The sequence below is a fragment of the Barbus barbus genome (genome assembly GCF_936440315.1).
Source record: "Barbus barbus genome assembly, chromosome: 26".
NCBI lineage: Eukaryota > Metazoa > Chordata > Actinopteri > Cypriniformes > Cyprinidae > Barbus > Barbus barbus.
This window is the reverse complement of record NC_136754.1, coordinates 13,750,789-13,777,370: the sequence shown is the minus strand read 5'-3', so window position 1 is coordinate 13,777,370 and position 26,582 is coordinate 13,750,789. Positions and strand designations below refer to the sequence as shown.

At 36.2% G+C, this 26,582-nt stretch overlaps 2 protein-coding genes across 2 annotated transcripts; both read left to right on the top strand.

The window, feature by feature from the left end:
* Window positions 1–111: 111 nt before the first annotated feature.
* Window positions 112–4,309, top strand: LOC306845551 (ATP synthase subunit C lysine N-methyltransferase-like). The gene is made up of 4 exons (XM_079378421.1): window positions 112–828; window positions 1,175–1,312; window positions 1,453–1,503; window positions 3,178–4,309. The coding sequence occupies exons 1-4, from the start codon at window positions 544–546 to the stop codon at window positions 3,379–3,381; spliced, it is 678 nt and encodes a 225-aa protein (XP_079234547.1). The 5' UTR covers window positions 112–543; the 3' UTR covers window positions 3,382–4,309.
* A 304-nt stretch (window positions 4,310–4,613) lies between these two features.
* Window positions 4,614–26,183, top strand: LOC306846681 (E3 ubiquitin-protein ligase MARCHF6). Its single transcript, XM_079380228.1, has 26 exons — window positions 4,614–4,917; window positions 5,749–5,848; window positions 7,209–7,282; window positions 8,714–8,857; window positions 8,964–9,036; window positions 9,241–9,409; window positions 10,427–10,619; window positions 10,713–10,774; window positions 10,862–10,894; window positions 10,966–11,017; window positions 11,768–11,826; window positions 11,930–12,010; window positions 12,304–12,372; window positions 12,688–12,762; window positions 13,030–13,164; window positions 13,247–13,366; window positions 13,789–13,889; window positions 15,163–15,300; window positions 16,196–16,403; window positions 16,521–16,590; window positions 17,396–17,577; window positions 17,754–17,888; window positions 19,854–19,943; window positions 20,058–20,190; window positions 21,993–22,128; window positions 22,990–26,183. The coding sequence occupies exons 1-26, from the start codon at window positions 4,899–4,901 to the stop codon at window positions 23,075–23,077; spliced, it is 2,739 nt and encodes a 912-aa protein (XP_079236354.1). The 5' UTR covers window positions 4,614–4,898; the 3' UTR covers window positions 23,078–26,183.
* Window positions 26,184–26,582: the final 399 nt, after the last annotated feature.

Below are 26,582 nucleotides of genomic sequence, written 5' to 3'. Positions count from 1 at the left end.
ATAAAAGTACTGAAAAACAGCAGCAGTCAGAGATGCGTAATGAGCGCACACATTGGGTTTGTGAGTACATCCGCAAAATAGTGCCTCCCTCTGGTACATTAAAGTAATTGCAGTGGATAAACTTTCACCACTGTTTAAAACGACAGTTAATTAACAGGCTATAAATCTCGAACCCACAATTCGTTAGGTTTCTTCGAGTCATTTTTATGATCTCATGAAATAGTAATATTTGAATGTCAGTCTCTAGGAAGTGAAAGAGAGCGGAACCAATAACGCTTCAGTCTGTCGTCGGACAAATAAGGAGATGCACCGATTCTCATGTCTCTCGTCTCGTGAAATAATGCAAACGTTCTGTGGTTGTTTTGTAATATATCTATAGAATATATAGAGAGTATATTTGTCTGTATGTTGACATGATTATGCCGTTGATTTATTTAAATGTCTGTCTGATTTCTTGCATACCTGATCTATTTTGCAAATCTGTCAAAACGTGCTGTCATTAGGCAGGAGGTCAGTTAATGAGTCCCTCTAAATTCATTTAGGATGTCTGACTTTGGCATAGAATCAAATCCCTCCACAGAGACTTATAAGCAGGAATCAGCTGGTGTCGGTGCTTTTAAAAAACGACTCGGTATTATTGCAACTTGTGTGGTCGGAGGGTCATTGGTCGCTCTGTATGCAGTGACCGGACCGTTTGTTGCACCAGCACTGAGGAAAGTTTGTCTCCCATTTGTACCTGCAACAAGGACTCAAATCGAAAACGTTCTTAAGGTTTTGAAAACTAGATCAGGGTCTCTGGTGGATATCGGCAGCGGAGATGGACGGATAGTGAGTTTCCTTATTTTGACCTATTTTTTTTATATCCATTTGTTTTGGAAAAGAAAATAAGAATGTGTGTTTGTTTATTTATTTATTTGCATTTTTATTATATGACGAAAAAAAGGCTTTTATTAATTTTCTCAGAGCTATAAGTGATCATATTTTCATAAGAATATTTTATGTAAAACTTCCTCTTTTGTGCTAACAAACAGTACCATGTAAATACCATAGTATATGAATAAAAATCAATCAACACTGTGGTATATATCAGCATTACAATACAACTGTATAACATTATTGATGTTAGATGAATCTGTTAATAGTCCTGTTCCTCTGTGTTTCTGGTTTTATCTAGGTTATCGCTGCAGCAAAAAGTGGTTTCAAGGCAGTTGGCTTTGAGCTGAACCCATGGTTGGTCTGGTACTCCCGTTACAAAGCCTGGAGGGAAGGTGTTCATCACAAAACATCTTTTTATATTTCTGACCTGTGGAAGGTGAGGACAGGTCAATCATCATCTAAATGCGGACCTTCCATTATATTTGTACCTAAATTATTAAGTATTTACAGATCAATACAATCTGTATGCAATCTTGCTACATGTGTTAGAAATATAATTTGTCCTTTCTTTCATAGGTCAGTTTTTCAGAGTACTCCAATGTGGTCATCTTTGGCGTTCCTCAAATGGTAAGATCTTCTGACTAATTTTATATATACAGTGCTGCTTGAAAGATTGTGAACCCTTTAGAATTTTCTATATTTCTGCATAAATATGACCCAAAACATCGTCAGATTTTCATATAAGTCCTGAAAGTAGACAAATAGAACCCAATCAAACAAGCGAGAGAAAATATTTTCTTTGTCATTTATTTATTGAGAAAAATTATCCGGTGTTACATATATGTGCGTTGTAAAAGTATGTGAATCTTTGCTTTCACTTTCTGGTGTCACCCCCCTATTGCTGCAGTAACTGAAGGTAAAGTTTCTTGTAAATGCTGATCAGTCCTGCACAATAACATCTAGGAGTTTTAGCCCATTCCTTAGTGCAGAACCACTTAAACTCTGTGATGTTGGTGGGTTTCCTCCTATGAACTGCTTGTCTAGGTCCTTCCACAACATTTTAATTGGATTAAGGTCTGGACTTTGACTTTTGCCATTCCAAAACATTTATTCTTCTTTAACCATTCTTTGGTAGAATGACTTGTGTGCTTGGGGTTGTTGTCTTGCTGCATGACCCACGTTCTCTCGAGACCCTGTTCCTAAACAGATGTCCTGACGTTTTCCTTTAGAATTTGTTGGTATAATTCAGAATTCATTGTTCCATCAATGATGGCAGGCTGTCCTAGCCAAGATGCAGCAAAACAGGCCCAAGCCATGATACTACCACCACCATGTTTCACAGATGGGATAAGATTCTTAAGCTGGAATGCAGTGTGTTCTTGTCTCCAAACATAATAGCTTCTCATTTAAACCAATGAGTTCTATTTTGGTTTCATCCATCCATTAAACCTTTCTCCAATAGTCCTCTGGCTTGTCCACATGATCATTAGAAAGCAATTTTCTCTTTGGAGAACAGTGGCTTCCTTCTTGCAACTCTGCCATGCACACCATGGTTGCTCAGTGATGTTCTGATGGTGGGCTCATGAACATTAACATTAGCCAATGTGAGAAAGGCCTTTAGTTGCTTAGACGTTACCCTGGGACCTTTGCAACCTCGCAGATTATTAAACGTTCTGCTTTGGAGTGATCTTTGTTGGTCAACCACTTTTTGGGAAGGTAACAGTGGTCTTGAATTTCCTCCATTTGTACACAATCTGTCTGACTGTGGATTTGTGGAGTCCAAACTCTTTAGAGATTGTTCTGTAACCTTTTTTTAAAACATCAACTCTTTTTCTGAGGTCCTCAGTAATCTCCTTTGTCCGTGACATGATTCACTTCCACAAACATGATCAGACTTTGATAGATCCCTCTTCTTTGAATAAAACCGGTCACGTTCTGACATTTGATAGTCATTGCACTGACTGAAAACACCTCTGCACAGATGGACTCTGATTTCACCTTTAAATGAACTGCTAACTCCAAGAGATTCACATACTTTTGCCACTCAGATAAATGCAATACTGGATAATTTTTGTGAATAAATAAATGACAAAGAAAATATTTTTGTCTCATTTGTTTGATTGGGTTCTCTTTGTCCACTTTTAGGACTTGTGTGAAAATCTGATGATGTTTTGGATCATATTTATCCAAAAATATAGAAAATTCTAAAGGGTTCACAAACTTTCAAGCAGCACTGTACATACATGTGTACATACAATATTTTTTACAATCTGACAGACATTATTGTTGTTTTCTCCACAGATGGAGCAGCTTGAAGTCAAGCTCCAAACAGAGCTCCAGAGATCAGCCAAAGTAGTAGCTTGTCGCTTTCCATTTCCCACTTGGACTCCCGATGATGTTGCTGGAGAGGGAATTGATACTGTTTGGGTTTATAATGCCAAGACATTCAAACCTCCCATCAGAAATGATAAAGACAGTGAAAGACAAGAACTAATTACAAACTAAGTTTCTTTAAAGAAACATTTCTTTCTTTATAATATTGACAAGCATTTTGTCTCTCATTTAAGCCTGAAAAACAGCCTAATTTGGCTGCCTTCTGCTCCTAATGAAATATCCCTGTGTTTTAGTAAAGAAAAAAAGAATGAGTTTTTTTTCTGCATTTCTATTATATGACAAAGAAAACGGTTTTATGTATATTTTCTCAGAGATGTGGAGTGATCATATCCTGATTAAAAATATTTTATGTTCTTGTTTAAAGACCTGTTCACACCAAGAACAATAACTAAAAAGATAACTAAATTAGCATCCATACCAGTGTACGATATTATCCTTTTATTCTAAGTGCACTCTCGTCTGCCACTTTAAAATATCGAGCTTGTTATAGCAGGATTGACTCTGATTGTGTGTCCATATTTTTTTATTGTTCATTAGCTGGAAAAAATCATTCTGAAAGTTATTCTAATGATATCGTTTCTCTGAGCCTTTATCGTTACAGATGATAAATATTTTTAGACCTATCGTTATCTTTATAGTTTTCATCCTTGGTGTGAACCTTAAAGCCTTAAAGATTCTTCAATACATTTATTTAAGTAAAGGTACATCTTTAGTACTCATAGGGAAGAATATATATGTTATGTAAATAATCCAACATTTTTCCTGGAATAAGTTGATTGACTAAGTATTAATATGTCACATTTTTTTATAAAAATTATATCTCATGCTGATAAAAGATGCATGCATATTTAAACCTTAAAACCACATTAAAACCTTAACGCATCTAATTTCCATTACAAAAAAATAAATAAAATTCCCATTCACCGCAAAGCCTTTCAGAGCCTTACACACCACCAAATCAACTTATTTGCATTGTGGGGACCATATCCTCATACAAAATGTTACCTACAAAACATGTGGCCAATAAAAAGTCAATTGGAAAAGGTGTGTATGTGTATATTTGCACATGCCATGATGCCCAGGTGTAACAAGATTCCCAATACATGCACACCACAAAAACTACCTCTAGTATTTAATGCTGGCATTGTGCCTTTCATAGTAAATTAAATTAATACCATGATGCATTGTTGTTATTCTATTCTTGATTTTAAAAAATAATGATTAGATCTTTAAAAACAAATTTGCTAACATGATGCATCGAGCTGTAGTCACGTAAATTCAACTACAATCCAGCGCAGTCACCGCCGGAAAACGCCAGAAAGTGTCGCGTCCTCTGCGCATGCGCGCTGTCCTGCCGTAAATCGAAACCGTAGCAGCACACTCGGATCCAGAGGCCACAAACATGATCAGCCGAGCAGGAATATAGTCGACTAACAACAACAAGCTTGATCAGCGCTATCTGTGAGCACTACACGGAAAAGGGGTCGGGTCTGGGGTTATGCGGCCTTCATGCTTGGATCGATTTTCCTCATGATATATTTTAGCGTAGTTGTGAGCTGATATTGTGTTTTGTTGCGCGGTGTGTGTTATGTGTTGACTGTAAAGAGGACAGTGCGTCACCGTACAAGATGGACACTGCCGAAGAAGGTAAGCTGTCTAGACACGGAGGCATTGCGGCTGCTGTCTGTTTTCATGTTGTTGCTTTTTATATGCGCTTTGACAAAAGTATGTTCAGCATTATATGATAATTTAGCCGGAGCGCGCAACTAAATATGCATCTGTTGCTGATGTGGCCTTTGCAAGCTAACTAGCTAAAGGTTTCCCTGCCAGCTTGGTCTTCAGTACAGCTGTCATCCTCCAAACACGTCCAAATAATATGAATTTGAACTTGATTTTGACTTTAAAGGACGTTATGGAAATTGTTAAAAGCACATTAACTTAGTCATGTTAAAGTAGTTTTATCCATTATCATAACGTGTAACTCACGTAGAATGGTTTAGTTGTGTATTTTGGCCAGGTGTAAACGCACCTGACATGTGATTAAATAAATGAAACGTAGTATATCAGTCATATCACGTATGCCATATTTCAAACACTGCCTGAAATGAGATCCGATTGATGTGTGCTGGAATGGTAGTTGTCTCTCATGTTATTCATCATTATCTAGTTAAGGTTTATACTGTTGTTATAGCAAGAGGGCAAAGATGACCAGGAAATTGACTGCCACGAACGATAGCAAGCAATAATCTTGCATGTATTTACCCTTTTATTTTTCATCAGTATAAATTGAAAAACATAAAACGTAATTTAATATAATAGTTATAATATAATAATATAATTTCATAACTCATATTCTTAAATTTTTTGGCAGGTACAGTATGCCTGTTGCAACACTCATATCCAGTTTATTCTCATGTAATTTAATGTGTTTTGCACATATCGGTTATAAATGTTTATTTTGCCCATCTTTTCTGGCAGCTGATATATGTAGGGTGTGTCGATCTGAGGGAACTCAGGATAAACCCCTCTACCATCCCTGCGTGTGTACTGGAAGTATTAAGTTCATCCACCAAGAATGGTAAGAGCTTTGTTCATTTGTTCAGCGACAAATTCCCTGTAAGATAAAGTTTTTGTACTGTTTTGTAAGATTTTTTTTTTTTGGTCATACAATGTTTATGTACATGTCAGATTTCTCAAGTGCATTGTTTTTAGACTTTGAAATGGGACATTAGAAGTAACATTCAATGATGACAGCTGGCTCATGTCTAAAGGCACTTTATTATTAGTTTATTGTGCCTGCTATAAAATTCAGAGGATGTAATTTAAGCAGGTAACTACACCGAGCCTGGTGTCCTGCAGTAATAATTCTAGGTGTCCTACTCAAGATGAGTCAGTAATGGCAAAACATGGGACAGCGTGAAATGGAAAACCACTTGCAATGTAAGAAGAAGTTCTAAGCTCTGACAAACAAGAATATGATCTGATCTGACAAAGGCCTTGCTGTTCATTAGTAAGCTCACAAGTTAACAAGTGCAGGCGTTAAGCATAGTTAAGATGATTTAGTGGAAGTCTGGTTGATGCAATACTGTTCAAAAGTTTGGGGTCGATAATATTCCTAAAAAGTTTTTGAAAGAAGTCTTTTATGATCACCAAGGCTGCATTTATTTGATCGGAAACAAAGTGAAAACTTTGTTATACTGTGAAATATTATTATTCTTTAAATAAACTGTTTAATATTTTAAAATGCTTAAAGTTGTAATGTAGTCCTAAGATTTGAATTTTCAGAAATTTCTTTTATTCCAGTCTTTAGAGTTGCATGATGCATGATATCAATGTTGAAAACGGTTGTGGATGCGGTTTTTTTCAGGGTGCTTTGATGAAAAGAAGGTTAATAAGAATAACATTTATTTGAAAAAGTTATATTATGTGTCTTTACTATTAGTTTTCAACCAGACAGTTGAATGCATCTTTGCTGAATAAAAATATAAATTTATTTAAACAAAGGTAACTGACCACAACTTTTTTTAATTGGTAGTGTGTATTGCTTTGGCAAAAGAAGATAGTAAATAAAAAAAGAAAATAGTGTTTTAGTTGTATTGCACATTTCTGTAATACCCTAAATTGGCTAATTTGTCATTTTCTAGAACTTAATGTCTGTCAGTAGATCTAGGTTAACTGTTCCTTTGGTCCAGTTATTTTTGTAAGGCTTTGTTCAGGTTTTTTTTTTGTTCTTTTCGGTTACTGAATGGAAAGCATCATTTGACTAACCGACTAGCTGTAACTTATGAGCTCAGTGGTCCTCCTCAGTGTAATAGTTCCAGCTGTTGATTTTCTTCCCTTCTGGAAATGGGAAACGAAACAGGATTTTCTGTGCTTTTTCACACAAGTCAGATCATCATCCTCACACCCGCTTCCTGCCCCCTCTTATGTTTTCACAGCTTGGTGCAGTGGCTTAAACACAGCAGAAAAGAGTACTGCGAATTATGCAAGCACAGATTTGCTTTCACGCCAAGTAAGTAACCCACTCTCATTACATTCTTCAGGGGAGGTAAAGCCACGAACGGCTCTATAGAGTCACAACAGCCTCGAATGGCCTGTTCAATAGCAGCGATTGTGTGCTTCAGAGCGATAGGGTTCTATGGGTTGATCATGTGACGTAAAAGTACTGCACTCATGTTGTGTGACGTAGCTGCTCTTTGCTGAAGTGGAAAAAGGTTTTTACACCCAGAGTAAGTTGTTGCTTGGCTTTACTACAATGAAAGTGTTTTTAGTTTTGGCTTTTGCTTTTCAAAAGCTTTGGGAGGAATGTAAACACAAGCCCTTTGGAAAGCATTACTTCCAGTTTTCTGTGGGAACTTAATGTATTACTTATCATAGAATGACACGTTTAAATAAAATGGCACCAAAATCGTAAAATGGCTTAGTGAGATTATTAAATCATGAAGCCTGTGATTTAATTAAATAACTATATGCGACACGTTTTTTGGAGTGAAGTGCGGCACTGTGCTCTTGTACACACGAGCAGCTCATGATCCTGTGTTTTCAGTGTGTCAAAACGGCTCGGTGCTCACTTCTCAGTTAATGCTACTCCAGACGAAATCCCCTCTGCATGTGCTTTGAGTCATTATAACATACATTTGGGTATGGAACACGCACCAACCATCTTCTCAAACTTATTAGAAGCACTTATATACCAGCTGTTGTCAACAAAAGAGAATATTAAAGGGCTCCCTGTGGTTTTCTACCAAAATAAAAACTTGGTAGTTTAATGAGAATGAAGGAATTATGACAGCCACAAATATTAATATTGTAATTTACTGCTGTAATATTTTACATTGGAATGCTACAGTAGTAATATTTCTTATTTTTTTGTAATATTTTTTATTTTGCTATAGTAATCTTAAAATAATAGTAAAAAAACTATTATATTTTTAAATAATTATTTTAAGATCACAATGTTTAAAAAAAATTAAAATCCCTAATATTCTTAAGTGATGCATTTAGACAATTAGATACATGTGATTAGATACAAGCACTGCATCCTTGTTAATATTTAGTTTGCTCTTAAATATTGCCATCTGTGTTTATGTGGACAATAATTATTGTTTTGATTCTCAAGTTTGGAAGAGATGCTTTAGAGACGCCTCTTCCATAATTCTGTTTGTAGAGTTATGCTTTTGAATGCTTTTCAGAGTCATGATCTTTATTGAAGAGTAAGATATTTATTGAAAATCTTTGAAAAAAAACCACACTAATCTTATTAATTTGTTTAAATGGTTTGCAAAGGATTATGAGCATCTTAAATTTGAACTAAATTAAATTTCTAATCTAAATTTCAAATTTTCAGTACTGAATGATACACTTCCAATTGGGAAGAGCACAAAATGTTTATCTACAATTGTAAAATAAAATGCATTAAAATCCTAATCTCTTTTTCTTTCAGTTTACTCTCCAGACATGCCTTCACGGCTCCCAGTGCAGGACATTTTTGCAGGACTGGTCACCAGTATAGGCACGGCTATCCGATACTGGTTTCATTACACACTTGTTGCATTCGCTTGGCTGGGGGTTGTACCTCTAACAGCATGTAAGTGATGCCCAGAGGTCACAGTCTGGTATGCTGTGGGTTTTTTTATCCCCATGTTGTGCATTTTATGCTATGTTACTCATAAATTGTTCTCCTTTTCCTGTAGGTCGCATCTATAAGTGTCTGTTTACTGGATCTGTAAGCTCTCTTCTGACTCTGCCATTAGACATGCTCTCCACGTACGTACCAGACAGGAAAGCTCTCAAGTTTTCTCCTTAAAATATTAATTTACATTGCAGATCGGCTCATTATGAACTCTGAGCATGATGGGTTTTTTCAATCCTCGCTGCGGTCTCGAGTTTAGCCGTGGACATGATTGTGTGTTGAATAGTAATGGATGGATATTTCAGAAGTGATAACCAGTGAATGTTCATCCTCTGCAGGGAGAACTTGCTGGCTGACTGCCTGCAGGGCTGCTTTGTGGTGACCTGCACCCTTTGTGCCTTCATCAGTCTGGTGTGGCTGCGGGAGCAGATTGTTCATGGTGGAGCCCCATTATGGTTGGAGCAGAATCAGCAGCAACCTGCTAATGCAGCAGGACCAGCTAATGAGGTATAATATTTATGTGACATGACATCACTTTTCATCTGATTGAATGCATATCATGCTCAAATTGAATGGATTTAGAATAAACAATAGTGATTCACTAATAAAATTGTATAACTAAAATTAAATGATTAGATTAATATTACAACACCCTTTCTTTTTAATTTAGTCATTACATTGGCAAGTACATGTTTGGGGTCGGTAGGAACTTTTAAAAATGTTTTTGAAAGAAGACTCTTCACCAAGGCTGCATTTCTCTGATCAAAAATATAGTAAAACAGTAATATTGTGAAATATTTTTACAATTTTCTTTTTGAATATATTTTAAAATGTAATTCATGTCTGTGATGGTAAAGCTGAACTTTCAACAACCATTATTCCAGTCTGTAGTGTCACATGATCCTTCAGAATTCATTCTAATATGCTGATTTGGTGCTCAGGAAATATTGTGTATTATCAGTGTTTTGTGGAATCTATGATGCATATGGAAACTGTGATGCATGTAGACTTTAAGCATTTCTATTCCAAATTCCATATTACCTTTTTTGACACTATTGTATTTGCAAATAAAAAAGTTTATCTAAATTTTTTTATTTTTTAAATATATGTTTAGCCAAAAAAAAAAGCATATTTTCAGCACAAAAACTTCTGTTTATTCCCAATAAACGTTCTATTTTCATTTTTATTTTTCCACAATTTTCCACACCAGCAACTTCTGTACAGCAAAAATGACATTCCTAATGCAGCTTAAGTCAGCGAAACTTTCTGAAAGCTTGACATTCTTCAGAGACCAATTAAACAGGTTGCGCCATGACCCTCTTTGTTTACTTTGCTTCCTGCTTACTGTAATTATCATTTTGATTTGAGCACAACACAGTAGCCTGCCTGACCTTCTGTCATTTTGAAATCCCTCATTATCCCCTGAACCAGATGCAGTTTACTACTTCCTCACAAACCCTCTTATGTACAGACTCCACCATAGTTGATTCCAATTTTCTTCATTATTAATATGCTATCCATTAGGCTGCTGGCCAGGGTAATGGAGGTGCTGAAAACCAGCCCATGCCCGCACCGGCTGAACCTCCAGCAGAAAACGCTGCAGCGGCTGAAGCTCCTGACCTCCCCGCTGACCCCGCAGAAGAAATGGAGCTGGATAATGAAGATGAGGAGGATGGAGGAGCCGAAGATGTGGCGGATGCCAACAATGGAGCACAGGGTATGACGGCTTTAATTTAAAAAATGAGAGTTTTTCAAATGCAAACTGGTGCAAAAAGCTGTTGGACTACAACATTATTTTTGTTCTGTGCAGATGATATGAACTGGAATGCTCTGGAATGGGATCGTGCAGCTGAAGAGCTCACTTGGGAAAGGGTGAGACTATGTGCTGTGTCATTGTATCGAACATCATACCAAAATCTTTCAGAGAAACATTAAACCTGTTTTTCCCTCTTTCTTCAGATGCTTGGGCTTGATGGGTCCCTGGTTTTTCTGGTAAGTCACACACATTCTTCACACACATCCCATTCAAAAGAACTAAAAATTAATACTTTTTTATGCTTTAGGAACATGTGTTCTGGGTGGTCTCACTCAACACACTCTTCATCCTGGTGTTTGGTAAGCATCGCTGTAGATTTATTTAAAACAAATTATTGCATGAATGCATTAATATTCAGTAACCCAAAATTAGCTATGTTTCCATCTAAAGTTTCTAATTAAACTTATGTGCAGAATTGGAATATCACATAAAATATTTGCGAATAAAGCATCGTTTCAATCTAGTGAGTTGAAGAGAACAAAATCGTCAACTTCCTGCAGTGAGAGAAGGCATTGTAGGCCTATATAATAATATTTGTATACAATAAATTACGAGCTTCAAAGCGCGCAGACGAAACAGTCATGTTATTTTATTTTCGGAGCTTGCTGTTTGGGAACACAAGTTCTGGGAGTTAATTATAATGGATCTCTAGACTTTGCTCAAGCATTTTAGAATGACAAAACTAGCATTTCAGATGCTGCGCAAAGAGATCGTCCATTGGTTGGTCCAGTTATGCTGTCCCATCGCAAAGTCCCATGTCTTTTTTGTTGCGCTTTAAGGAATTCATTCGGTAAACGTTTGTTTCCATCATAGTTTATGCGCATGTTTTCTTACCGTATAAGAAATTTATCCTACTTAGTTGAGTTTTTGTATGTGTTTTTAGAATTTATGCACATCTTGGCGTTTTTCCATCCAGTTTTTTTTTTGTTTGTTTTTGTTTTTTTAATGTGATTTTCCCAAAATGCGCATATAAATAAGTGGATGGAAACATAGCTATTCACTATGTTTTTCAATTACAAACTTCAACTCTTAAAATCATCCCTTGTCAGCTTTCTGTCCCTACCATATTGGGCACTTCTCAGTGGTTGGACTTGGTTTTGAAGAATATGTAAGTATCAAATTAGTTTTAGACCTTTTTATCCAGGTTTGATTAAAAAAAAATTATATAAATACAGTTTCTACATTGACAACTGTCTCTCATCTGTTTTCAGGTTCGTGCCTCACACTTTGAGGGACTCATCACTACTATAGTTGGATATGTCCTTTTAGCCATCACACTCATCGTGTGTCATGTATCCTTAAACATTCAATAACACCTGAAATAATCACAATCTTAGTAACTACTTTCTCTCGTTTACAAAGTCCTCCAGGAAATTACACACGATATATGATTATCATCTTTTTTTTTTTTTGTGAAATTGGCACACATCTACCTCCAAGTCATCCATTTTCAGTTTATGTTGTCATCTAAGGCAGTATTACAGAAATACTCCTGCTCCTATGTTAACTCATATATGTTATCTTAAAATGGGGGAAGTTTCTGTAATACGGCCCCTGATGTTCCTTTCCTTAATTCCGATCTCAGGGATTAGCAGCACTGGTGAGATTTCAAAGATCACGCCGCTTGTTAGGAGTTTGCTACATTGTCGTAAAGGTCAGTTACATCAGCATTTTATATGCAGTGTAAAGCCATGTTTGCTAAACTTGTCGAGTAATTAGAAAGGGCGAAAACAGTGACTTAATAACATTGGTTGCAACAACTGGTTTTGCCAAAGATCTTGGGGATTTACTGTAATTCTATGTTCTCAGTCACATTAATGCTGTATAATTAGGTTACGTTATCTAAGCTTAGGTTACAGGTCTGGGCCTAATACACTTATTTATGCTGCTATGTATGTTTTATATTTGCTATTCATTTAGTATCAGTCATGTACTTCTTTTATTGAGGCTCATGTTTTGTTTCTTCCAGGTGTCTCTTCTAGTAGTTGTAGAGATTGGCGTGTTCCCCCTCATCTGCGGCTGGTGGCTTGATATCTGCTCTCTGGTATTTAGTTTCATTTTATCAAACTAATTTAAGGTATGCATTTCTGTTCATGTTGACCTGAAAATGTCTAATAATTGGAGAAAGTTATTGGATAGCATTTCCATTCATCTCAATGACAGCTGCTCTACTTCGTTTTTTTTCAGTTTTTTTTAATGAGGAAAAAATTAATGAGTGCACCTTTTAAAGCCTTAGTTCAGGAACCTTAAACTTAGTATTTGTTATTTGTGTATTAGAAGAGGTTAACATTTGTTTATCTTTGTTTTATAGGAAATGTTTGATGCTTCTTTGAAAGACAGGGAGTTGAGTTTTGAGTCAGCTCCAGGGACCACCATGTTCCTTCACTGGCTGGTGGGGATGGTCTATGTCTTCTATTTTGCCTCTTTCATTCTTCTACTCAGAGAGGTGGGCATTTCTATATCAGTTTAATCATGCAGAAGATTTTTCAGATGTTGAGGGATATAAGCGCTGTCCTTGTATTTCTTAGGTTCTGAGGCCTGGAGTCTTGTGGTTTCTCAGAAATCTGAATGATCCAGATTTCAACCCAGTGCAGGAAATGATACATCTACCAATATATAGACACTTGAGACGATTCATATTATCAGTGGTGAGTAAATGTTCAACTATTTTTGAGACCCTATTCAACAGATCCCCTTAAATATCATGGTGATGGTAAAAAAAAAAAAATGGAAGAATTATTCAGTTGTTTTGCATTCTCTTGCAAAAGTATAGTTTTCCTCCGGGAAACATTTGCAAAACTTTTGTGATGAAAGTAATACAAGGTGGGAAGAAAACTGTTTCAATGTTCAGGTTTCTCTTAAGGTGCTTTTGTGAGAGAATGCAAATCTTTTGTGAGCAAATGGAGAGTTTCTCAGCAGAAAGCGATACTTTTGTGAGAGAGTGCAAAAGCATTGATTTTTGTTTTTTCTTCCATCTCTTATTTTTTCCCATCACCAGGTCCTCCCTTAAGTGTTCCGTACTTTTCTGTTTTCCATGTTCTTAAATCAAAAGGTTTTTCTCTCTTTTCAGGTTGTGTTTGGCTCAATCGTTCTTCTCATGTTGTGGCTTCCTATCCGGATAATCAAACACATCTTCCCTTCATTTCTTCCATACAATGTGATGCTTTACAGGTAAATAAAATGTATTCCCATCTCATTATCATAAAGTCTTAAAGCTTAATATTCCTTGTGATAACTGCCTAAACTTTGTGTAAAGATTTAGAGCTTGAGGACAAGGTGCTTTTGCTTGTAAATCCAGTCTGATATTACAACCACAGGAAACAAAGTTCTTTCTCTGTGTGACTTCATGGTTAAAAGGGCCATAAATGTGAAGTGCTAAGTACTGCTGTCATGGCAGACCTTTGCTTTGTTACCTAATGAGTGTCAGGACTCTCTGTATTGTCAGGTGGGCCTGTTGCATCATTTGGCAGGTGTGTTACACCTTATGTCATCATTCCCAGCAGAGTATTACTACAGTCTGATCTTGCAGAGAGCTGTTAATATAATGTCCACAACAATAATGCCATAGAAAGTCCTCCTCACTCTGTGTTTGTGTAGGGTATTTTTCCTTCTGTAACTCTGCTGTCCTCTCAGCAGTGTTGAGCTTTACAATCGTCACTAGGAGAGTACTTTGAACGGCTCTAGTGTTTGTTAGGGCACTGACTCTTAACTTCTGCGGAAAGAGGCCATATTTCACATGTTGGGGGGTTTAAATATTGTTTGAATGACTGAGAAACCAGTGTTTGAACTTCCAAACCCATATGAAGGTTGCAGCTATTTTGTCCAAACGATGAAAGCCATTGGCGTCCAACATCAGTGTGTGCTTAAAGTAAATAGAATATTCGTTAATTCTTCATTGATGTGGCGCTATTAGTTATTATGAACAGGCCGTAAAAGTCTGTGGTTAAGCATTATTTGAAGAAACTTCCACATTTGGTTCTAAAACATAGATGACATGGTTATTTTGAAATCGTTATGCTTGAAAAGCATATTGTTGACAAGTTGCTACAAAACAACTACAACGGTACTTAAAATAAATTACACAACAGCAAGCTCATGCACACACTGAAGGGGCAGTAGTGTTGGCTCTATTTAAAATGTTTCTAATAGTATTCAAGAGTTGAAAGGATGAAATAAAATGAGCTTGTCTGGGAGTCATGGTGTGAAATTGTTATTTAAAGAGGAGCAAAAGGGTGGTGTAACGCCTGGAAAAATGCTACAGATCTGGTAAGATGACTCCCAGGCTATTTTATTCTAAAAACCAATTAGATGTTCCATAGGGAACCCGTGGAGGTTTAACATTATGGGTGACCTACAAATTGATGTCATGCTCTATTGCTAAGTGAGAAGAGTGATACCAGTCGTTTATACACAAATGTAATGACTTCCTCTCCCTCTCTTTCAGTGACGCTCCAGTGAGTGAGCTGTCTCTGGAGTTGCTATTGTTGCAGGTTGTTCTTCCTGCTCTTTTGGAACAGGGACATACACGGCAGTGGCTCAAAGGTCTGGTGCGAGCGTGGACCGTGACCGCTGGCTACTTGCTGTGAGTCTCACTCACATTTGCCCTACTGCTCATTACGTCCGTTAACCTCATGGACTGAAATGACTTTTCCTGGTTTTCTCTGTGTTGTCCTAAATAAAATCTGTCATCGGAATTGTACTTTGTGTTAGGGTAGCACGATCATGACGAATCATAATTGTAGAATATTTCCGTTGATGTTATAATTGCAATTATTTATTTTGTTGGTCACACTTTATATTAGGTGGCCTTAACTACTATGTACTTACATCAAAAAATAAGTACAATGTACTTATTGTGGTCATACTGTATTGCAAAACACTATTTCTGCTATTGAGGTGGGATATGGGTAAGATTAGGGGCAGGTTTGGTGGTATGGGTAGGTTTAAGGGTGGGTTAAGGTGTAAGGGATGGGTCAACAGTGTAATTATAAAGGTAATTACAGAAATTAATTACAGATGTAATTACACATAATAAAAATAAAACATGTTTGTACACAATAAGTGCATTGTACCAAATGATTAATTTAAATGTAAGTACATAGTACTTAAGGCCACCTAATATAAAGTGGGACCATTTTGTTTAAATGGATCTTAGGTTGAAATTGATTTTATGTGGTATTTGTATGCTCTCACTCCATTATAATCAATGAATGCTGTCACTTCAGTTTATGCAACTGTTTGAGCTGTGCAGTTCAGCTTGAGTTCACGTGTGCAGAGTTCTGCACTTTCACAAATGGTCCTGTTAAAATCAGTAAAGCTGTCCACATTGTGAAATAAATCTCTAATTTACATTATGACTACACCTTGATTTTAATAACAGGGTTTAGTTAAACTTTTTTTAATCTTTCTTGAATTTCTTGAATCTTGAAGCTGTAATGATAATCTCAATCAACGCTACGTTGTGCCACACCTTTCAGAGACTTGCACTCTTACTTGCTGGGAGACCAGGAAGACAATGAGAACAATGCCAACCAGCAAGCCAACAACAACAACAACCAGCAGGCCCGAAACAATGCCATTCCTGTGGTGGGCGAAGGACTGCACGCTGCCCACCAGGCCATACTGCAGCAGGGGGGCCCAGTGGGCTTTCAGCCCTATCACCGGCCCATGAAATTCCCTCTAAGGGTACTCCAACGCTGTCCGATTGACTTTTATATTTCAGTAAATGTCTTGAGTTTGTGAATCTGATTTTCAGATTGATGGTCTTTAATGTTTATTTTTCTCTTTTGGCCTCCTTTGTAGATTGTGTTGCTGATACTGTTCATGTGTGTGACGCTGCTTTTGGCCAGTTTGGTGTGTCTCACATTACCAGGTGAGAGACCAACAAATTGGGATCTTATCATTTGCTCACCCTCAAATTGCTTTTTAGAACATAAATGAAATGAAGATTCAAAGAATTGTGCTGGTTGCTTTTTTTCATTTAATTACAATGATGAGCTTTCAATATTCAAAAAGGATTCAAAAGCAGTTTAAGTGATCAGTTAATTACATTTCAAAGCTTGTGTTAATCAAAGCTATCATGCAACTTTGCAAGACTTAAAGCACAAGTCTTATGGACCATTTTAATGGTGTTTTAAAGCTGTTTTTGAAGTTTGAATATTCAATCCCTGTTCCTTGTAATTGCATGTAAAACAGTGACCCACACAGTCTTGGAAATTTAGGTTACACTTTATTTTAAAGGGTCTTTGTTACAGTATAATTACATTTAAGTACTGAGTAATAAGAATTAACAACATATACTTGCTGTAGGGTTAGGATTATGTTTTGTGGCTAGTTGCATGTAATTATCCATAATTTTCTAGTATTACTATAGTAAATACATGTAGTATGTAACAAGGACACTGTAAAATAAAGTGTAACTGAAATTTCACCTTTTGTGCTCCATGAAATAGTAATTCATATTACTGTTTATTTTTGTTAAAAGAAAGTGCAGCCTTGATGAGCATAATAGACTATTAATTTAATGTTTAAAAATATTAAAATGCTGTTAAATAATATTTTCCTTAACCTTTATTTCCATACTGATATTTCTGCTTTCAAAGAGAGAGAGAGTATAGAAATGCTTATCTCTCAGATTTTCAGAAGTGCTCTGAATTCTCTGTCTGTGTTTGTCACAGTGTTCACTGGACGCTGGCTGATGTCCTTCTGGACAGGCAGTGCTAAGATCCATGAGCTGTACACTGCAGCGTGTGGGCTGTATGTGTGCTGGCTCTCCATCAGAGCCATCACAGTGCTGCTGGCCTGGATGCCTCAGGGGCGGAGAGTCATCCTGCTCAAGGTCCAGGAGTGGACCCTCATGGTACTGAATGCAGTGGTTTCATTGTGGCTTAAAAGGAATGGAAAAAGAGAAATAAATTAGGATTTGGGGGTTATTTTACTGCAACATGCATGACTTAAAAACTATTGATTACATACAAAGGAACCAAAGACATATGATTCCATAATGAGCTGTGTCACTGATTTGTGTGAACTCAGATTTTGAAGACACTGATTGTGGCTGTGCTGTTGGCTGGAGTGATCCCTCTGCTCTTGGGACTGCTGTTTGAGCTGGTGATTGTAGCTCCTCTCAGAGTCCCACTGGATCAGACGCCGCTGTTCTACCCCTGGCAGGTAAAGCACCAATAGGAGTCCTGCTCTTAAAGGCACAGTTCACCCAGAATAGAACAGATGTATGATTTACTCACCTTTATGTTGTTCTAGACCCATATGGCTTTCTTCCGTGGTACACAAAATAATGCTAATTATAAAGAAGATTCTTTTTTCCATGTAATGAAAGTAAATGAGGACTGGGGCTATCAAGTGATCTTGATCGTGATCTGCAGTTTATTTAAAAAAATTGTGATTCTCAATTTATCCAGAATCGTGCAGCTCTAGTTTACGTTGTTTATTACTGCATATAATTAATTAAAATAGAAGTTTAAAATCATAAAGTACAAGTTGATTTCAAAATGCACCTACATCTGCATTTTGTGTTTTTCAGTTGAATAAAAGACTATTTTCCCCAATATATTTAATTATTGAGGATTTAAAAAAATAAAATCTAAAAGTGTCGTTCTCGTGAACCCAGTCTCGTGTCTCGTCTCATGGGATAAGTCTCGTCACACCCCTAGTGTACTGTGTATATTTATTATGTATATATAAATACACACACATGCATGTATATATTTAAGAAAAATGTTATGTTTGTTAAATATATTTATATATAATATAAATATATGCATGTAAATATTTTCAAAATATATGCTGTATGTGTGTGTCTTTACATATACATAACAAATAGACACAGTACACACACACACACATACACATACACACATATAACAAAAACTTTTATGGTAACACTTTATTTTAAGGACCTATTCTAGCTATTAACTAGTTGTTTATTAGCATGCATATTACTAGCATATTGGCTGTTTATTAGTCATTATAAATCACATACACTACGTTGCCAAAAGTATTGGGTCACCCCCTTCTAATGAACATGTTTGACTACTTTAGTAATTTCTATGAGTACAAATCTTAATATTAAAGCATATAATGATATTCTAGGGAATTGTGTGCTTCTAATTTTATAGCAACAGTTTGGACAGGACCCTTTTCTATTCTAACATGACAGTGCCTCTGTGTATAAGACAAGGTTCAAAAAGAAATGATTGATTCAGTCAGTGTGGAAGAACTTGACTGGTCTGCAGAAAGCCAAGTCCTGATCCCAGCTGAACTCCTCTGGTGTGACTTTAAATGCAGACCTTGAGCCAAAACCTCATCCCCAAACACCAATGACTTGTGTTCAGCTGGGATCAGGACTTGGCTTTCTGCAGACCAGTCAAGTTCTTCCACACTGACTGAATCAATCATTTCTTTTTGAACCTTGTCTTATACACAGAGGCACTGTCATGTTAGAATAGAAAAGGGTCCTGTCCAAACTGTTGCTATAAAATTAGAAGCACACAATTCCCTAGAATATCATTATATGCTTTAATATTAAGATTTGTACTCATAGAAATTGCTAAAGTAGTCAAACATGTTCATTAGAAGGGGGTGACCCAATACTTTTGGCAATATAGTGTATTAATGCCTCATTTGGCATGACCATGTTTTAGATCCCTAAATCCTACCACATACGTGAACTTAACAACTGCCTTGCTAACTATTAATAAGCAGCAATCTGAAGAAATATACATCTGTGATGGCATGAGGGTGAGTACATGATGAGAGAATTTTCTTTTCTTTAGTGATGCAAGTTCTTTGTACACACGGTTTAAAAATAACATTGACTTAGCAACTGTATTCTCATCTGACATGTCCACTGTGTGTCAGTATTTATCTGACCCAGCTTTTGTTTTTGTGCCTTGCACTGTTCTCTGTTTGAGCTAATGAGCTGTGTCACTGATGTACCGGAAAACAGATTTTGGTTGGATTTACTCCAGTAGCAGGCAGTTTTTCAACAGACTCCTTTTGCCCTACTAATCTAATCCATCCTGTTTGGAGAACTTAATTTCTACAGGCACTAAGTGGGGCACAGAGGTATGGCCGTGTCAGTGGGGTTGACTCTTTATTTTTCTCTATATCGTTAAGGACTGGGCTTTAGGAGTGCTGCATGCCAAAATCATTGCTGCCATCACCCTCATGGGTCCCCAGTGGTGGTTGAAGACCGTTATTGAGCAGGTTGGTAGCTGCAGTGACTATAGCTCGTTCATGATCTCTGTGGTGCTGTTAAGGGTATAGATGCTTGACTATAGATGGATACACTCACTAACTCAATGATTTACTGCTTTTCAGGTGTATGCCAATGGAATCAGGAACATTGACCTTCATTTCATCATCAGGAAGCTGGCAGCCCCCGTCATTGCTGTACTGCTGCTTTCTCTCTGCATCCCTTATGTGATTGCTGTAGGCATCGTCCCCCTTCTAGGTGAGTAGAAACAATGCTGGTGTTTGAATTAGTCTTAGTTGTATTTGTATTATTTTGTATTTGTATTATTTGTATTATCTGTTATAGTTTTCAAAAGTTTGATGCTGTAATTGTTCAGTCAATCAAAAACCTTACTGTTTTTATGCCAGAAAAATGTGGCTCTGGTTTAATTCTAAAATATAAAATAAATTTTAATCCAGTCCAAAAAACTGAATTTACTGTATAACATGGAATGTCACAAAATTTGCAAAATTTTGGATGGATAAATCAAAAGTAGGTCGGTCAGTACACTTAAATCAATATGCAATATTGTCTAATGTCTATGAATATTAAGCTGAATACTAAAAAATATTATGCAAAAATGTCATTTAAATATGAAATTAAGACCGGTTTTGCCTGTCTCTGTGTAAATGAATAGCGCAGACAGTGTTTTCAGCCTTTGCTGTCTCAATATATGAGTACATGAACACAAACATAATCACCAGAAGTGCTCAGAGAGTCACTTCATGCGCATTTTTGAGAAAAACTATCGTCATATCATATACAAACAGAAACTTAAAGGTCTTCACAGCAACCGATCAAAATAAGAATTTGGTTTAACTTGAAGAAAATGTGACAGAAACATATTACTTAATGTAATGATAGTATTACTACTACTATTCAAATTTAAACGTTATTTTTAAGGAATATTTACAAGAAAAATTATTTACCAGAATTTATTTAGCAGAAAATGTAAATACACAACACCGTATTTCTGAAAAACACAGAATTTGGTGAAAAATAAAACATTAAAAAAGTAATTTTTGTTAAACTTGTAATAAATTGCTGTTATATTGGGTCAGTTTCATGATTACAATTATTTAGACATGATTTTTGATTAATACAATTTAATTTAACCATTAAAACAGAGTCCAGAGAAATGAAAATGTGAAAAAAAATCACTCCAGAACAATTTGTGAAATAAAATGGAATTTATGAAAAAATAAAACTGATTTCATAGGCCCTTATAGGAGAACTTACTAATATATATATATATATATATATATATATATATATATATATATATATATATATATATATACACACACACACATATATATGTGTATATATGTATATATGTTCTCCGTTTCATCACAGAATAAGCGACACTGTCATTGCAATTGGACTTTGTTTGATTCTCATCTTTTAAAAGAGGTTTTAGCACTCATTCGAGTGGCTTCGTGATGTGGGGCTTCGAGTAGTCTTCAATCAAAGAGGAAAAAGTCCAGTTGTAACAGCTGCATTGTAAATGACTACTTGAGCTTTTTAAGTGCAAAAATTCAAATGATATCTGAACAGTTGGGCGCCCTTCATACTGCATATGGGAGTTGTATAGTGACATTAGGATTCCAATAAATACCTATTTGTTCGTGTCGGGACACTTCCAACTCTCTTTGTGGCTCAATAAAAAGCAGATCACCATCGTTCTGCATATGTTCACATATATGGACTCATTTCGGTTACTGCACCACTGAAAGCGTTCTGGCTGTGTCAGTGGTTGTTGTGGGAGTAGTGTGGTAAAATTAGCTCATCACTGGATGTGCTACTGAACATTATGTATATCTTACAAGCCTTAAGAAGGCCAGGTGTGTTCTCAAGGACCTCAGTCACCCAAAATAGAACTCTCTTTCTGCCTGAAGTCGTAATTAAACAGCCAAAAACCATCATGTATCTTAAGACATGTTTTTCTTGCAGAGGTTTTCTCTTGTTACAATACTTTAAAACAGTTATCCATTCTAACCATCTCTTGTCTCTCCAAATAGGGGTCACTATGGAGATGCAGAATCTGGTGCAGAGGAGAATCTACCCCTTCCTTCTGATGGTAGTGGTGCTGATGGCTATCCTCTTTTTCCAAATCCGACAATTCAAGCGCCTTTATGAGCACATCAAGAATGACAAGTGAGTCTTGATCAGTGTCTGAAATTAACTACTTTCTTAAAAGCCAGTACTTGCCAATACAAATGCCTAGTGGATTTGATTTTCAGAGATGTTTTTGTACCTTGAGAGAATTTAATAATGTGCCACTACCACATTGCTCTACCATTCAAAGATTTGGGGACAGTTAGGTTTTTATAAAAATAAATTATTTTACTCTGCAAGGATGCAATAAATTTATCAAAATTGATAGCAAAGACATTTATAATGTTATAAAAGATTTATTTCAAAAAAACATTATTTAGAACTTTTTATTGATCAAAGAATCCTGGAAAAAACTTTAAGTAACAAATCAGCACTTTAAATTGGATTTCTGAAGGTTCATGTGACACTAAATACTAGAATAATGGCTGCTGAAAATTCAGCTTTGCATTGCAGTAATAAATTGCATTTTAAAGTATAATAAAGTAGAATATGGTTATAATATTTTACAATAAATGAATGCAGTTAGGACTGAGCATAAGGGACTACTTTAAAAAACATTAAAAAAAAATTACCAACCACAAACTTTTGAAACATGTCAAATATTTCAGTTAAATTATTTAAATGGCTATTATCAGAATCTGCTTTATTACCTAAAAATCATACCTAGTAAATATTATTAAATTTTAATATAATATAAATACTATAATATTTGCATGATACATAAAAAAAAATGCGTTTTAGATATTTGGGGCATTTGTGATCATTTTTTATGAATTTATCCCCCACTTTTGAATAAGAATAAAGTCTGTCACTTCACACCTTACTGACACATTTTACTGATAAGCTTGTTTATCTGGGCTTTGTGTTGATTTTTTTTATTTATTTTTTTCATCCATGCAGGTACCTTGTTGGACAAAGACTTGTGAACTATGAACGAAAAACTGGCAAGCCCAGCACTACCACACACAGCAGTTCAGTGCAGGAGTAAAGAGCTTGGGATTGCTTTGGAGTCGCTGTTTTTGTGAGCGAGCATGTGTGAGCATGCGTGAATGACTGAACAACCTTCCTCTCCTGCTCCCTCTCTGTGCGTCCATACATCCAGCACGTCCACTAAGACTCAAAAAACTGACCTCTGGCCTCTCTGACCCTGCCAGCAAAAAGGGGCGAAAGAGTCATGTACATAAAAGGGGCGAAAGAGTCATGTACTTAAAAGGGGCGAAAGAGTGAATCCCTACAGCCAGCCAACCGAGGATTTAAAAGAATGTCTCACTCCTAAAAAGAAAAAACTGAAAAAAAGATTAAGTATGTGTATTAATTTATTAAATCTAGTTGTTACCTTGTTTGTTCGTGGCAAGACTCGACCCACATGGTTTCTTTCATCCCCTCGTGGAGAGGCCAGTCAGACTCCAGGGATGAAAAGTCTCTCTCAACGTCTGGATCGTAATGGAGCTGGACTGTCACATTAGTACCTTTTTATTTATTAGGTTTGAATTTTCAATGAAATGTGATCTTGAAGTTTTTGAATGAGACGGTCTTGTTTGATTTGATGCTTTCGGTAGGGTGTCTTGCCTTCATTTCTCAATGCTTTAACCTCCCTAATTTTATGTGCAGAGCAGAAGCGGATGGAGGCGAATTTACCGGTTATGCCACACCCATCTGCTTCCTGTCATGTGGAAAAGAGGGAATTTCGTTTCACCAACAGTTCGCGTGCGATTGTTGTTGACCAATTCATAGAAGCACAGAGTCAGTATCTAGCAGCCGAAGCATAGTTTGACAGTAGAGTTTATGGCTCACAGTGAGCCGCGAAGCCAATCTCTGCCTGCTAGCTCTGCGTTCAACTCTGAAAAATCATTTTGAGTAGCTTAGAAGATCGTTTAGAGTGCTAATTGCATCAGTGGTTGAGCTAGCATATTTGTTTGCTGTTTAAGTTGATATCGACCGCCGTATGTCCGTCTCGTGCTCAGCATGGCCTAGCAACACTTTCTCTCAGATGTAACTCTGGCACGTACACAGGTTGTTGCACTTTTTTAATTTAAGAAAGCGTCTTTTAAGAGCAGCAATAGTTCGGAAACCCTTTAGACCAAATTTTAAGTCCTTGCGCGTATGGGAGCTCACTAAAATTCGTAAAACTGATCAAATTTTCAGCCAAAATGTGGTTTATGATTCTTGCATCGGTTCGGTAGAGTTTGTGTCTGTAGGTAAGGAGGAGATCCTCAACACGTTTGTAAATAATGTAACTTTTCGATTGTTCGTAGCAGAGTATGTTTTTCTCCATTTCAAATTTGCTGCGTCTGTTACAGGTTCACGATTCCTGAAGAATTTGTCTCAGACGGCTTTAGAGATAATGTTAATCAGCGCTGAGATTCTATAAGTGACCTTGTAGTATCTTATTACACTGAAACTGGATACTGTATGCTTCTTGATAGCTTGCGCTCCTCTGAAAGGCAAATGTTCTATTTTTATATGTGCAACTAGTGACACCGTTTTCATGTTTGATCAGCCATTGATTTGATTTCCTCTGAAGTTTTCTGAGGTCAGCTAGAATCCAGGTAAAGGTAGTGGTCCAGCACTAAACACCTTCGTGTGTCTGGTTTACTAAGCCTTTTCCTTTTCATCGCATGTTTCTGTGAGAAGTATTCAGTATTCTGAATGTTTTCGAACCTCCTCCTAGGAGGTTTACGCTGTAACAATTACATCCTCATAATGGAAGACAATTGTTTTTTTTTTTGAAAACTTTTATTACAAATATTAAATCACAAAGTGTAGTACTTACGGTGCTTTGTGTCTTTAATCAAACTTATCATTTGTGTTTATTGTCATGCAATTCACTGACCAAGTGAATTAGAAATGTAATAATACAAAATATTGCCGTCAGTAAAATAATAAGGATGTTTAGTATACAAATGACTTTTAAAACATGTTTGATGTATCACAATAATACGTTTTGGAACATCTGACTTTATAAGACTGATTATTCACACAAAGCCAATAAACCTGTTGGATGTTTGTGGTACAAAAACAACAAAATGCTGAAAAAGCTACTAATTCCACAATTCATTCAGAACGCATACATTTAGAACAGGACAATTCCTGAAATCATGTAGAATAATGGCATCAACCTTGCCAAGGTTTCCACCTCTTTTAGCAATATTTTCTAAGCCAAACTGCTTTCTATCTATATATGCTTTAATCCTGTTAAATGTTTAAAAGAATAGTTCACCCAAAAAATGAAAAATTGCTGATTTTGTTAGATAAGTTTTCATCAGAACAGATTTGGAGAAATTGTGAAGCATAACATCACTTGCTCACCAATGGATCCTCTGCAGTGAATGGGTGCCGTCAGAATGAGAGTCCAAACAGCTGATAAGCATCACAATTGTCCACAAGTAATGCGCATGTCTCCAGTCTTAAATTAACATCTTGAGAAACATAAAGCTATCGTATTTGAAAAGAAAACAAAACATTTAACTTTATACCATTGCTTCCAGCCAAAATAATCCATAACAATGCTTCCATTGCTTCCTCCAGTGAAAAAGTTGTCTACTGTCAGTTTTTGCTTGTACGCGGTGCTTCATCTGTGCATATTTCTCTCTTTATTTGGACAAAATTAATTTTTCACTTGGGAAAGCAATATTTTGGAGGTCTGTAGGCTTGTATTTTAGCTGTAAGCAATCGTTTAATATTAAAACTAATGATGGACAAACAGCTTTTCACTTCACAAGATGTTAATTGAGGACTGGAGACTGGATTAATTGTGGATTATTGTGATGTTGGCACTCATTCACAGCAGATAGTGAACAAGTGATGTAATGCTAAAGTTCTCAAAATCTGATCTGACAAAGAAACAAACATCTTGGATGGCCTGAGGATTCATGAAAAAACTACTTTAAGCTGAAAACCTACTGGGACTCTTCTTGCTTGCTTTTCTTTTTGCTTGCCATGGTTTCTCATTATTAGGCTATATCACACTAATTTGTTTTGCACATTTTGTTAGCTGAATTTCTTGTCATATATGTTGTTGACGAGATGTACAGTTCATTTGTATTCCTACCAAATTTCTTTTTACACCGTGAAATAAAAGTAAATGTTTTTGTAAACACAAGCATTTGAGTGACCAGTGTACAATCAGGATGCTCAAAGTTCATGACCTTTAGCCTTAATGTTTATTGTGTGGGTTAGTCACATAATCTCTCACAGTGTACAGTTGTGTAATAGATGTGTCATGTCTGAGCTACACCGTGACCTGCCTTTAGTAAGCCACAATGTTAAGTTGTACAAGTCTTATGAATCAGTGTTGCTAACTAAAACTATTAAAATGGTTTTTGTTAATTAAAATATAAATGTTGAAGAATGCAATTAGAAATTTTGCTTTGGCAACTAACAAAAATAACATGTTTAAGTACTAAAATTACTAAGACTAAAACTGAAATGAAAAAAAGCACAAAATTCCCAAAGCAAACTAAAATTAAAAACTAGAAATAAAAGTTAATATT

Coding starts and splice junctions, on each gene's coding strand:
- LOC306845551 (XM_079378421.1), top strand. CDS start 544: ATGTCTGACTTTGGCATAGAATCAAATCCCTCCACAGAGACTTATAAG. Junction 829..1,174: donor GCAGCGGAGATGGACGGATA/GTGAGTTTCCTT, acceptor GGTTTTATCTAG/GTTATCGCTGCAGCAAAAAG. Junction 1,504..3,177: donor TCTTTGGCGTTCCTCAAATG/GTAAGATCTTCT, acceptor TTTTCTCCACAG/ATGGAGCAGCTTGAAGTCAA.
- LOC306846681 (XM_079380228.1), top strand. Junction 12,763..13,029: donor GGCTTGATATCTGCTCTCTG/GTATTTAGTTTC, acceptor TTTGTTTTATAG/GAAATGTTTGATGCTTCTTT. Junction 19,944..20,057: donor TGAAGACCGTTATTGAGCAG/GTTGGTAGCTGC, acceptor ACTGCTTTTCAG/GTGTATGCCAATGGAATCAG.